At 39.2% G+C, this 13,265-nt stretch overlaps 1 protein-coding gene across 8 annotated transcripts in view; it reads right to left on the reverse strand.

Annotated features, from left to right (window-relative positions):
* Window positions 1-310: 310 nt before the first annotated feature.
* Window positions 311-13,265, reverse strand: part of LOC126418638 (glucose-6-phosphate exchanger SLC37A2) — a 420,139-nt gene continuing 407,184 nt past the window's right edge. For all 8 annotated transcript variants that reach the window (XM_050085494.1, XM_050085490.1, XM_050085491.1 and 5 more), the window contains 2 exons: window positions 10,922-11,019; window positions 311-519 (listed from right to left, as the gene is read on the reverse strand). In XM_050085494.1, the coding sequence (XP_049941451.1) occupies window positions 451-519; window positions 10,922-11,019 (167 nt within the window). In that variant the 3' untranslated portion in view covers window positions 311-450. The remainder of the gene's footprint in view (window positions 520-10,921; window positions 11,020-13,265) is intronic.

Below are 13,265 nucleotides of genomic sequence, written 5' to 3' on the forward strand. Positions count from 1 at the left end.
CACACACACACACACACACACAAAAAAACTGCAGTCTCAGGGAACACTCCTTACTGCTCAAATGTTCATAACATTGTGGTGGTTAAAATCATATTTGTACTTTGTTTCTTTGTGTTTCGATAACTCCATTACCACAGAGTTAAAAAAAAGAGGACAATAATTTTTTATATAAAAATGGTTTATTGCATGCAAATTTCGTGGAAATTGTTTTCCTGCTTCACTTTAGCAATATGCTGTGGAGATTACAGTATCCTGATGTACTTTGTAGCTGAGGAACTGTTGAGCTTTTTTGTTTTTTTATGACACATCCAGTTTTCTGAAAGTTTTCAGATCATAAAATCCTGGAAGGCAGCATGTTAAATACTTTCATTGCATGAAAGTATTCTTCATTTTAGTAATTTCCTCTGGCTGGTGTCTTCCAGAATGATGAAGGAATACAACTGCTGAAAGTTAACCTATGTGTTGTCGAGTCCTGCGCCGCCTTTGAGTGAATTCCTTGATCACCAGACGTACTAAAAACTGTAAAAGAGAGAAGCATTTGTCTCTTATTAAACTGTACTTTGACAGAGTCTTTTATACACAGCAAAAACAGTGAAAGATAGTTGCTCTGTAATGATATGAATGGTGATGCAAATGGCTTTTCCAGATGTGAGGAACTTTTTAACTTCGCGAGCCTTATACATCCAATTTTTTATCTTATTGGTACATACGTTTTGAAGTATGTTTGCATTTTCAGATGTTTTGAATATTTAGTTTACTGCTGACAGTCGAAAGGGTGATACATGTTTCTGTGTGCTCAGTAAATTTGCATTAAGCTTTGCTTGAAGAGTGGAATAAAATGCAGCCCCGTGTTTGAAATGTTGACTGTGGCTTTTGGCGAGTCTGCCATAAGTAAGACAAGAGTTTAGTGGTATAAATGTTTCACAGTAGGTCAAGAAGACATTGACGATGACCACCCTAGCACATCAATTACTGACAACAATGTGGAAGAAGTAAATAATATGATCCTGGAAAATCATCAAATCTACATGAGAGTGGTTGCTGATGTTGGCATATCCTTCAGCTCAAGCCAAGCAATTTTTTCGGAGTTTTTGGACATGAGACATGTAGCAGTAAAGTGTGTTCTGAAATTGACATATTTCAACCAAAGGAGATGTCCAAGAAGGTTATAACAGGTGACGAAACATGGGTATATGGATATGACATCAAAGCCAAGGTCAAATCATCCCAATGAAAACTGCCTAAAGAGCCAAGACCAAAAACATTTGACAGATTTGATCAGATGTTAAGGTTCTTCTCACTGTCTTCTTCAGTTACTGTGGGTTACTGCCTTACAGTTGTACAGTCAATAGGAAATACTACCTAGAAGTTATGCATCATTTGCATGAAGCATTGGCCTTCTGCATCTTCCTTCTATTTCTGAGAACTATGAAAGGACATAGTTTTGCCACCACTGATGATATAAAAACAGAATTGCTGAAGGAGATGAACACTGTAATGGAAAGCCAAGATTGGCATTTAAGAAGATGGGCAGTTAGGGGATGTGCAATAGTGATGGGCAGTTCACCACACAACACTACAGCCGATAACATCATTCTGTGACATCTGAGTGTAGTGTGCACATGTAACACTTTGCACCAGTTATCAAATTAGATGTTGACATAGCCTTTAGCCATTCTGGTGCTCATTCTGGATGGCATATACCAAACATATTCATTATTATTACATCAAGGAGTGGCAAAAATAGTTTTCCAAGCATATAAATCTTTTCGGGGAGAGCCAGAAGCAAGAATAGTGGCAGTGGCCCCAGAGTTACTACCAGGATAAGCAAGTGCTGGAGCATGTTGTGTGGAACTGAGACAGAGGGCACACACATTGGTGACACAGCAAAGGTTTCTCCATCCACCTCAGCACAGAATGCATCATGCTCCCACTTTCTTATTGGGACACCACTCTACTCTGAATCGAGGGACTGACTTTCATCTGTGTGAAAGCATCATTTAGGGTGGAATATAGGTAAACTGTGATGTGTGTGTTTGGAAATTTTGTAATTGATAGAAAAATTTGCTGACATAGTTGTTGTAAAAAATCATTGTAGTGTACAGGTGTAATGAGCCATTGAAAGCTTGCTTCATTACCACCACATTCAAAGGAGGCAGCAGTGCACACCCCCTCATACATATCTGCCACTGAGCAATTTCTTCTTTGGTAGGAATGGTAGAAATCATCTTACGTCATGCATTTTCTTGTCGTTTATAGGCATCCATCTATTATTCTCTCTGTTTAAAACAATGTTGACAACATAAAATTTCGAGGAACCTCATATCTTTTGTAATGTGGGGTTTTATCTTTGGATTAGGCAATATATTGTCTGCATAACAAGACATAAAACGCCAAAATGTATGGGATTTCTCCATATCATCAGCCTATGTGTTCAAAGTACAAAATCATAGGTAACTTGACTTTGTCAAAAAATGGAAATGTGGGCTTTCTCAGTATTCCATAAAACTCTACATGTGCAGAGTCATTATGACCTTGCCACAGCTTCAGTACACTTGTTTGTCAGCAGTTGAGTGGGGCAGCATCCCTTTGACTGTTTCCTCAAATCATAAGTTGTAGCACCTTCACTCATTGTCTGACTTTGGAAAGGCATTGCTGTCTTTTTTAGTCACCTTGCTCTCGGCATTTTGTTCAGATCTACTATCCTTAATATTGCTTCATTATTCAGGTTGGCTATTATTCTGGTTTTGATCTTGTTTATTACTGTAATTATTTTGCTATTACAGTTCTTAAGAATGCTGAGAAATGCATTTTCACTGACGAGTCCAAGATAAAGTACTTTTTTGTAAGCAATTCCTACGAAAAACCCCACTGTTTAATATGTAAAAAATGCTTGCATCAAAACAAAGATAGTAATTTTTCTTGACATTTCTCTTCGCTCCATGAAGAAACACATGGATGTCACTTTCACAATCAACTATGCACTTTAGTGAATAGTTGCCTGAACTATCAAGTCTTAAAGAAAAGATTTTAACTGCATCATATGTGGTATGTTTAAAATTAGCAAAAGCTTAGAAATGCTTCAGCAACACATTACTCGTGAAAGAATGTGCAGTAAAAATGGCAAAGGTATTTGGTTATGACGATGCCTCTGAACACTTTAAGACAGATGCTTTGTACCTTAATATTATAAAAAGTTGATTTCTTGATATAGTACACAGCGTAAAACAAAGTTAAACAATTTCATTGCAGACTGTCACTATTATTCTTTGTATACGTGGACCAGAGTACTGATCAGAAAGATCTTAGTTGGCTACTAATTTTTATGTGCATAATATTGGATGACTTTTCTGTGCATGAATTGTTACTCACTGTAGTTCTGTTAGTCAGAAGAACAGGTTTGGTTGTTTTTTAATGTAATTAAAAAACATGTTGACAAAATTGGTAGTTTTAAAAAATATTGTGCAGTTTCTACCGATTGTACACCAGCTATGGTTGGTAGCAAAAACAATTTCGTTGGTCAGTTAAGGAAAAACGGAGTAAAATATTCGACTTCTCGTTGCATTATTGTTCAAGGACCACTGTGTGTGTGTGTGTGTGTGTGTGTGTGTGTGTGTGTGTGTGTGTGTGTGTCAGAATGCTGTTCACAATGACAGATGTAATAAAAATTATGAATAAAATACATGGAGAAAATTGATCAGTATCTCATCGAAAATTTGAACTATTTTTGAAAGAAACTGGTGCAGAATACTAGCTCTCTTTAAAAAATTTCGGAACATTCATAATTTCGTTTCCAATGATGTGTTGGAGTGAAATGCAGTTGGCATCCCTATCCCTGCACACACCTATGTTTAATATGTAACTGCCACGAGTTTCATTGTTGTATGTCTGTTATTGTTCGTGCTGTATTGAGTTGAACATTGTGTAGCACAGTTTGCGAATTTTGAAATGGCATAAGTTAGTGGAGCCATGCGTCTGCATTAAATTTTGCGTGAAACTCGAGAAAACCTATACAGAGACACCAAATGATGCAGGAAGCCTATGGTGATGAGTGCTTAAGCCATACCGAGTGTTACAAATGTTTCACAAAGTTTAAAAATGGCTGGGCGGAAGTTAAAGATGACCCTCGTTCAGGACGCCCTTTGATGTCTGATGTCTGATGTCTACTGACAATGCTCAGTTCAGGAACATCAAAAATCGTTTGTGCCAACTGAGAAACGAGTGTCCAAGAGATTTCAGAAGAAAGTAACATATCAGTTGGATCATGTTATGAAAGCCTGACATAGCATCTTGGAATGCTTCGTGTTGCGACCAAGTTCGTCTCACATCTCATGAGTCAAGAACAGAAAGATCTTCACCTTGCGATCTGTGAAGAGCTTTTGGAGCGTGCAAATGAGAGTGAGATGTTCCTTAAGAGAATCATGACTGGTGATGGGATGTGGGTCTACAGTTAAGATGTTGAGACCAAGGTTCAATCTTCACAATGGGTTGGGAAAGGTTCTCCAAGTACAAACAAAGCTTGTCAGATCAGGTCAAATGTCAAAGCCATGCTGGTAGTTTTCTTTGACTTTGAAGGATTAGTTCAAAAAATGGTTCAAATGGCTCTGAGCACTATGGGACTTAACTTCTGAGGTCATCAGTCCCCTAGAACTTAGAATTACTGAAACCTAACTAACCTAAGGACATCACACACATCCATGCCCAAGGCAGGATTCGAACCTGCGACCGTAACGGTCGCACGGCTCCAGACTGTAGCGCCTAGAACCGCTCGGCCATCTCGGCCGGCAAGGATTAGTTCATCATGAATTCATGACATAGGGGCTACTGTTGATTGATGGTACAGTCGGAACGTGTCGCGATGCCTGCAAGAAAATGTGTGAAGGAAACAGCCTGCAATGTGATGAGACAATTCATGGCTCTTGCATCATGATAATGGACCTGCACATCCATTTCTGTAGGTGCATGACTACTGACCGAAAAACGAAATCACTGTGCTACCTCATCCTCTGTAATCTCCAGACCTGGCCCCTACAGACATTTTATTTATTTATTTTTTACTTCCAAAATTGAAAACCCCACTGCAAGGACAATAGATGAGATGAGGTAAAAGAAAATTCATAGAAGGCACTTCGTTCGATCCAGATATAGGCGTACCAAGACTGCTTCCGGAAATAGAGACGGTGTTGGGAGCAGTGCATCAATTGTGGAGGAGAGTATTTCAAAGGAGACCATGCACAATAGGTAAAAGGTAAGTGTAGAAAAATTTTGTGGACAAAGTTCCTGAGTTTCTTGAACAGGCCTTGTATGAAGATAAGCTGCTTCATTCTGAAATTTGTTGGTTGAGTGTGGGAAAATTTTTAGTTTTTTTTGCACACAGTGTTTGTGTTGCAACTAAACAAGGAAAATTTGTGTCTTTCCTGAGTTGCTGTGAACTGAAACAAGAATACATGGAGAATTTTTTTAAAAATTTACTTCTATTAGTGATGGAGTCTCCATTGCATTTCACAGTCATTCTAAAGATGTTAAATCTGATACAGTTTTCTTTAATAATACAATTAACATCAGTCTTTGAAGTGCCAGAAGTGATTCTCGAGAAGGGCACAGTTTGCAAAATGATCCGTTCATGCTATCCAGAATGAAAGGGATTCTGAAATTTTTGAAGTCCTAAAACTTGCAGACTCTTTTTGAGTCAAAAGTATATAAACTTTCTTTGATGAAGTGCATTAAACCTGCTAAGTGTAATTCAGAGCCCAGTGAGTCACTGGAATATCAACATTGGTTCTGCACAACATGAATTAAGATTGATATCGCAGAACTTGTCAAGACCTAGTAAAATAAATCAAACCTAAATATCTGAATATCTCATTAATGTAAGTACAACACTTTGAGACAAATGACTGAATAAAACTAAATGTTTTAGCACTTTATATCTTATGATGTTTATGCATAAAGGGTAGGCATGGCTCCCAATACTGACAGTTGCCCCTGCAACCACTCAGCATGGCTGTGGTGAGCCCATGATAGCACACTAAGAACTGACTAGCATGGGGCTGCACAAGCAGGAGGTAGGTGACTCGCAAGTCATTCTTTGCCACACTTTCAGGAACACTGCTGAACTGATACTGGTGTCTACATGCTCATGCACAAAATTTTACAAGGATTACATAACGAAACAGCACCACTCAGTTTTTGTGACCTATCAAAGACATTTGACTGTGTAAATCATAACATTCCATAAGAGAAATGGCAGTACACATACAAATGGCTCACATCATACTTAACAACAAAAAGATTGCAGAAAATTTTGCTGATGTGATATTAAATTCTGTACATCAAAAGGTATACTTAAAGCATAGAGGCAAGAATTAACATCACAGAATCTTCAAAAGTTTCGGTAACATATTCAAAATTAAGCAACCTAATTCAGCCAAATTTGTATTTAATTTCATTGCAAATCTCTGAGAGAAACAAAAATAAGTAAGTAAACACAATTTTTTTTTAAAATTTCATTCAGCAATGTCATACACAGTTATATTGTGGGGTAACTCATTTTTAAAACGGTGTCTTTTCATTGCATGAAAGTGTGCCATAAAATGTGTAGCATTCAGCCATGATCATCTAGTAGAAAACTGAGAAAAGAAGGAGATATTTTAACTGCAGCACAACAATTCAAATTATAAATCTGAAAGTAGTTGTAAATAATCCATTGGAGTACACATTGGATAAATTATAATAATAGAAGAAAAGATGACCTTCATTACTCTTTACAAATGTGCCTTAACTCAAAACGGACTGAATGACGTTCCTACCGAATCTTAACTAATGATATAAAATGACTGACAGACAGCAAAAGGTGAATTTTAAGTTAAGCTAAAGGTTCTTGAGTTACTATTTTATATCTGGCGGACAGTCACGCGATTCGCCTATTCACTTTCTTGCGCATCTGTGAATCATCATCGTAACAAACGCCATACCTCAGGAACAATTCAAGATATCGAAACAAGAGTTTGCAAATGGTGCACAATGAGGCACATATGTTGCAATGGTAAGTACTCAACGCTTTTTCATTCACCAACATACAGAAGTAACTTGTCTGCAGCTGTGAGAGGTAGGCAGCTCAGGACACATACAGACACAATAGCACTGTTGGAAAACCCAAGCGGTGTTCATACACATGACCACAGCACCCGGGGAACGACATAGCAGTGAAACAATTAACTCTGTGTCCCAGCTTGAATCGCCAACTCTACACCCAAATGCTGGAACAATGAAGAGAGAGAGTGTGTGTGTGTGTGTGTGTGTGTGTGTGTGTGTGTGTGTGTGTGTGTGTAGGGGGGGGAGGGGGGTGGGGGGGGTGGGGGGGAGTGGGAGCCTCGCATGCACATGTTTTGTTACGTTAGTTCTGGAGGAGGAAGGATATTGTTGAAATCTCAGCAATATTTTCACTCTTCTCAATGTGTATATTGAAGGTTCAGCACCTGAACTATACAGTGACTTGTTACCTGTACTTGTTTCACTAATTCTGCTATTTTTGGGCCATATGCACTGCTTTGCAAACTGAGTGTTATTTTTACTCCCTTGTTTATCTACATAGCCATATAGGAATGGTGTCTGCTTTTGACTGTAATCAGATATTAACTACAAATGCTGCTTTCGCATAACTTATCTAATCCCTCCTTGATACAGACAACAGGCAACTGCAGCTCACTTTGTGACAATGCCTAGTTGTACAGTCTAGTTAAAACATCATGGCTGCCCAAAGCTTTGGCTTCTCTATGGCTCTCTACAATTGATTAAAACTGATATTACCAGCATAAATAAGCACAGTGAAGTAAAACTTCTTTTGTGCTAAGCTCCCTTAACCACAGAGTACAATCCCAGAGGCCATTTGTAATCCTTGCAGAATCATATGATCAATTACATCAACTAACCTCCTTTTGCAGGCCAAGGAGCTAATATTACGTTTTCTGCCCTATTCTATTTGTGTATTGAGTGAAGAAAAAATAACTGACTGAATGCCTCCCTATGCACTGTTATCTCCTTTATGTAAATAATTTAGGAATGAATGTAACAACTCACTGAATATTAGAGGCATTGAATCGTTGACGGGCACATAAAGAAGACTGAAAACTGTGTTCATTTTTGAATGAGTCTTTTTCAAGGTAGTGGGTGACTCAGCACTCTAGTATTTGGTGGATTGTTTCTTTTACTCCTAAATTATTTACATACTGCCGGAACTAATACCCTTTATCTTATTCTCAGGATTCTTATGTGAGATGTACAACTGTAGCAGCACAATCGTTGCACATTGTTTCTCCAACACTGGTTTCCAAAGTTTACCCAGCAGCTTTTTGTGCTAACATCACCCTTTTTCCAGGCATACCCAATTTAGTTCCCCTAGTATCTCTGTTACACTTTTGAATTATCTACTCTGACATTTTTAGCATCCCAGCAACAAATCTCTTAATGTATTCATAGTTTGTTCTTATGTCTACTTGATAAGTAATATGAACACTGAAGCAATATGCTTGTATTGCTTCCACTAGTGTGTTGTATGTATTTTCCTTTACTGATGCACTGCACTATCCCAGAACCCTTCCAAAGAATCAATGTCTTCTGTTCACCTTACCTATTACAGATTTTACATGTTCATCACATTTTGTACAATTTCTCAATATTATCCAAAAATATTTAAATTATAAAACATTCCCCAGATCTTTAATACGATCCTGCTGGGTTCTATTTTGGGCATTATCTTCCATTTATGTACTTACAGCTGCCATTCATTACATTAAAAGGAAATTTCATCCATATCTCTTTGCATTTCCTTATGATCGATAAAAAATAATACTTCACTGTAGACAACAGCATGATTAATAAACAATCTGATAGTGCTGTTGACCCTGTATCATAAATCATTTACACGTATTGTGAACATTGGGACATGCCTGATACCTAGTTTCATTTCTTTTGAACATTTGCTGTCCATTATAATGCCCTCAGTTCTTTCAGTCAAAAAGCCATTGAGTCATTCACATATCTGTGAAGGTATGCAAAAGTATCACATCTTGGTTATTAGCTGACAAACTTCTGCCAAAAAGATGATGAATGCCACCTTTCCCTTGGGGAATCCTCCTTTAGTGCAGGACGGAAACTGGTGGGTACAGAATGTTGGTCAGACAACATTTCTGCACATCTATACACACGGATACAGCAAGGTTGTGATACTAAATTTATTACCCTTGAAAAGAATTTTGCTAAAGGAGTTTTTTCTGAGAACAACATAGCTTCCTTGTAGCACTGCCATATGGTTTTAAATTACAGAAAAAGTGTGTCCAAGTCCACATGTCGATTCTGAAAGCACAAGTATTCACAAAGTTCATTCCTGTCATATTGACTTAGCTCTAACATCTGGGCTTACTTCACCAATGTTCAAATGTCAACCTCTATCTGATAAAAATTGTTCTTACACAACAACTTTCCCAGCTTGACATGAATTCTCATGTTCGATAGATGTTGGAAAGGTCAGTCAAGAGGAACAAAGACGATGGTGAAAACACTGCTGAACTTTCTTCTTTGAAAGCTTTTTTGTCTTCTAAAAAAGGACACACACGCACGCACGCGCGCACACACACACACACACACACACACACACACACACACACACAACCACAAAATTATAAATCTCTGCCTGATTACATTGTCCAGGCTCTGCAGCCTGATTGAGGTTGTGTTAGGTGGAGTGGGTGAGAAGTATCTTGGAGACAAGCCAGGAATCTGAAACTGGTGAGGAGACGGAATCATGCAAACAACAATATTGGTGTGTGCGCATGTGCAGGTGTAATTTAATGAGGATAAAGGGGGAGATGGGGATGGGGGCAAATGCATTTAGGGATCTGTCTACTATTTAAGTGTCTTGCCTGAAAGGTGAATATTTCCCTTCACTCCTCCGATGATTATTAAGTAGAAAAATGCACAACAAGAAGACTACTTGTACAAACTGATGAATCTTTTCCCAACAGTTACTGTCAATGGCATACAGTGAAAACTTTACCGTGTGTGGCTGTTGGAGAAGATATGCTGTGTTTTACTTTATTTCCTAGTTTCACAAGTCTTTCAGTGTTTTATTTCCACTGTAGACCTAAACACAGCAAATGTGTGCTGAAACTGGATGTCACCAAAACAAGGTAGAATTATAATTAAAATTGATGTTCAGTGTTGAATGGAGGCCATCATTCATGACATTATTAGAATTCAGTGGTCTTAAGGACAGGTCTCTCAGTTGGTGTGCGGATACGACATTTATACTCTCTAATGGGAGGTAATGTATATGGTGTCAGTTCTTATTTGTCCATGAGCATGGTTCACTTAAGTACAAATTGCATAACTCACTGCCTGCCAAATGAAGGAGTGTGGCAGTTTTAATTCATCACAAATGTTGACTTGGGATGTTAATTCTGCCAGCAGTTAAGGTATTGCTTTAATACTAACAATGTAATTTGTGAAACATTTAAGCTTTTTTAAGCTACACATTCTGCTAAAGTTTTCATTAAATATTTATCTAGGACAGAAGGAGCAATTCAAAGAAATTATGTTAGGCTACATTTAAAAATGTCCTTTGCTATCTGTCAGTAATTTTATGTCTTACAGCCAATGATCAAACTGAGATGGTTTAGTTGCACAAAATGCATCTTGTGAAGGGTCAGATAATAAAATGTCCAACTCATTAAAGAGGCATCTACAAGATGGTTGTGACAGAACACCATGTATCATTTTCAAGGATCACTTTTGTGCAATTGTTACTCCTCCTCTAAGTGATAAGTTAAACCAGAAATTATAGCACAAGTCATTAATGAATGGAAATATGTTGTCTTGATACAGCAAAATGTCCAGTGTTACCAAGTATGCGAGTGGTACGTACCAGCAATGCTAATACATCAGAAGCCATCAGCATGTAGAATACCGATTCCCAGCCGTATGAATATATGACACCAGCTAACAAGGGTCCAACTGCAGCACCTTTTGAGAGAACAAATACATGAGTATGACAAATTAGCTCATAACATTTGCCAAGTAGATAAATGTAGTTAAGTTTGTGAGAAGTTTTAAGTTACGGAAAATTGTCCCTAGAGCTTCATGAAATAACAACATCCACATACCTTTAAATTTAATAATCTGTATATTTGTTAATTTTGTTCTACTAAATTTGTGTGCTTAAGAATCAAAAATAGAACATGCAAAATAACATTGCAGAATATCAGGAGCAGAAATCTCAGTTATTTCTTGCCCTTACTGTCTGTAGAACATCAACATACATACTCTGCAGATTGAAGGCCCAGTGATTTGTAAGCAGTCTGCTTTGTAGTCTGAAGGCATTTCCTCAGTATCCAGAAAATATACCAAAGTCTGCCATCTGTCTTTCTTACGACTGAGCCTATGCAATCATTCCAGAATCACAGCTACTCACCACACAGAGAGGCATTGAGTGGCAGACAGGGACATGGTGACTGCTAGATGTTAATCCTTCATCAGATGTGGACAAAAAAACACACACAGCCAGCCATTATGTCTCCTGGCACTAAGGCTCAACTGTGACTGGACCTGAGGTGAGCAATGATCTTCGCTGGGATGAGTAGTGAGTGTATGGAAGACATGTGGAGTGGAGAGGGGGAGGGATAACAGGATAGGGTTGGTGGTGGAAGACACCAGTGTCGCTTGTGAGAGAATGCAAGGACATGATAGTGGGCTCTGTGCAGCATCAAGCTATGTTTCATCGAATTCTTCCCACATCATCAGCTTTTCTGAATTGTGCAGCTGTGGGAACTCTCCTTATTTATTTATTTACACGTCAAGTTCTGTAGGACCAAATTGGCCCTGGGGCAGAGGATTGGGATGAAGCGAGAGCATGATCCAGCTCCCTCTTAGTAAAGGCGGCATTGAAGCACTCACGATTCTGAGAAGAGAAGAGTATCGCCTGAACCTCCTCCACTGGGTTCCAATGGAGAAAGGCAGGGTGATAGTGGGAAGATCTTTAAATGTCCATAAAATGGTGGCCCACAGTGTTGGAGATAGAAATAGGGTCCACTATGACATTGTCTGCCACTGTCAGGCTGGAAATTGGGCAATGGATCTTGGTCCCAGAGAGCCGCCGGAGATTGGCCCACACGACGGAAGAGGGAGTGGAACTGTTAAAAGAACTGACAAATGAAATCCACCTGGCTTTTTTACCATCCTGAAGAATATAACAACACTGTGCATGCAACTGTTTATAATGAATACAATTTGCCATCATAGGATGATGGTTAAAAATGCGGAGAGCGCATCTCCAAGGTCTTATTGCGTCGCGGCAAGCCTCAGTTCACCACGGGACTGAGACACGGTATGGTAAAGAGGAAGTGTGAGGAATGGAACATTCTGTGGTGGTAAGGATTACATTTGTAAGATATTTCACCTGGTCATCACAACTGGAGAAATGTTGTTCATCGAAGGTCAAGGGGGAGGAGTAAAGTGTCAAGTCGGCCATAGTAAGCTGCCATTTGGGTGTGCACGTAGTTTGGGGTAGGAGTCGGCAAATGGATAGCACTCAGGAAATTGTCGCTCGAGTATGTGTCAAGAGAGAACAGAACAACCGAGACAGTGGGCAAGCTGAGCAATATAGAAAGATAAGTCCAAATGGGAATAGCTGTGCGAGGAGTCTGAAAGGAACGTGGGTGCTCCTGTGTTAAGGCAGAAGAGGTTAAGTTGATTGAGGTGGTCAGCCAAGAGGGCACCTCTGGGAAAGGTTCTGGGAGAACCCAAAGGGGAAGGTGTGCATTACAGTCACCGAGCAGCAGAAAGGGGTGAGGTAGCTGCCCAATAAGTTGGAGGAAGTTTGCCCTGGTGATATCGAATGATGGAGGGATTAAGCAGTACAAAGGGAAAAGGTAAAGTGAGGAAGGAAAAGGCAAACTGCAACAGCTTAAAGGCAGGTTGACTATGAATGTCTTCCCATGTGAGCAGAATGACTCCCCCACGAGACAGAATGCTGTCCTTGAGGGGAAGGTCAAAATGGACCGGGAAGAAATGCGAAAGCTCAAAGCGGTCATGAGGACGCAATTTTGTTTTCTGGGGGCAGAGAAAAAGTGGACGCTGCAAATCTAAGAGCAGCTGTAAATCCTCTTTGTTTGATCAAAGGCACAAACATTCCATTGAAGGAGAGCCGTAATGAAGAAAGGGGAGGAGGGAAAAAATGAAGGGGTGTCACCTCAGTGGCTGCCGAGTGCCAG

The sequence above is a fragment of the Schistocerca serialis genome, chromosome 9, assembly GCF_023864345.2.
Source record: "Schistocerca serialis cubense isolate TAMUIC-IGC-003099 chromosome 9, iqSchSeri2.2, whole genome shotgun sequence".
Taxonomy (NCBI): Eukaryota; Metazoa; Arthropoda; class Insecta; order Orthoptera; family Acrididae; genus Schistocerca; species Schistocerca serialis.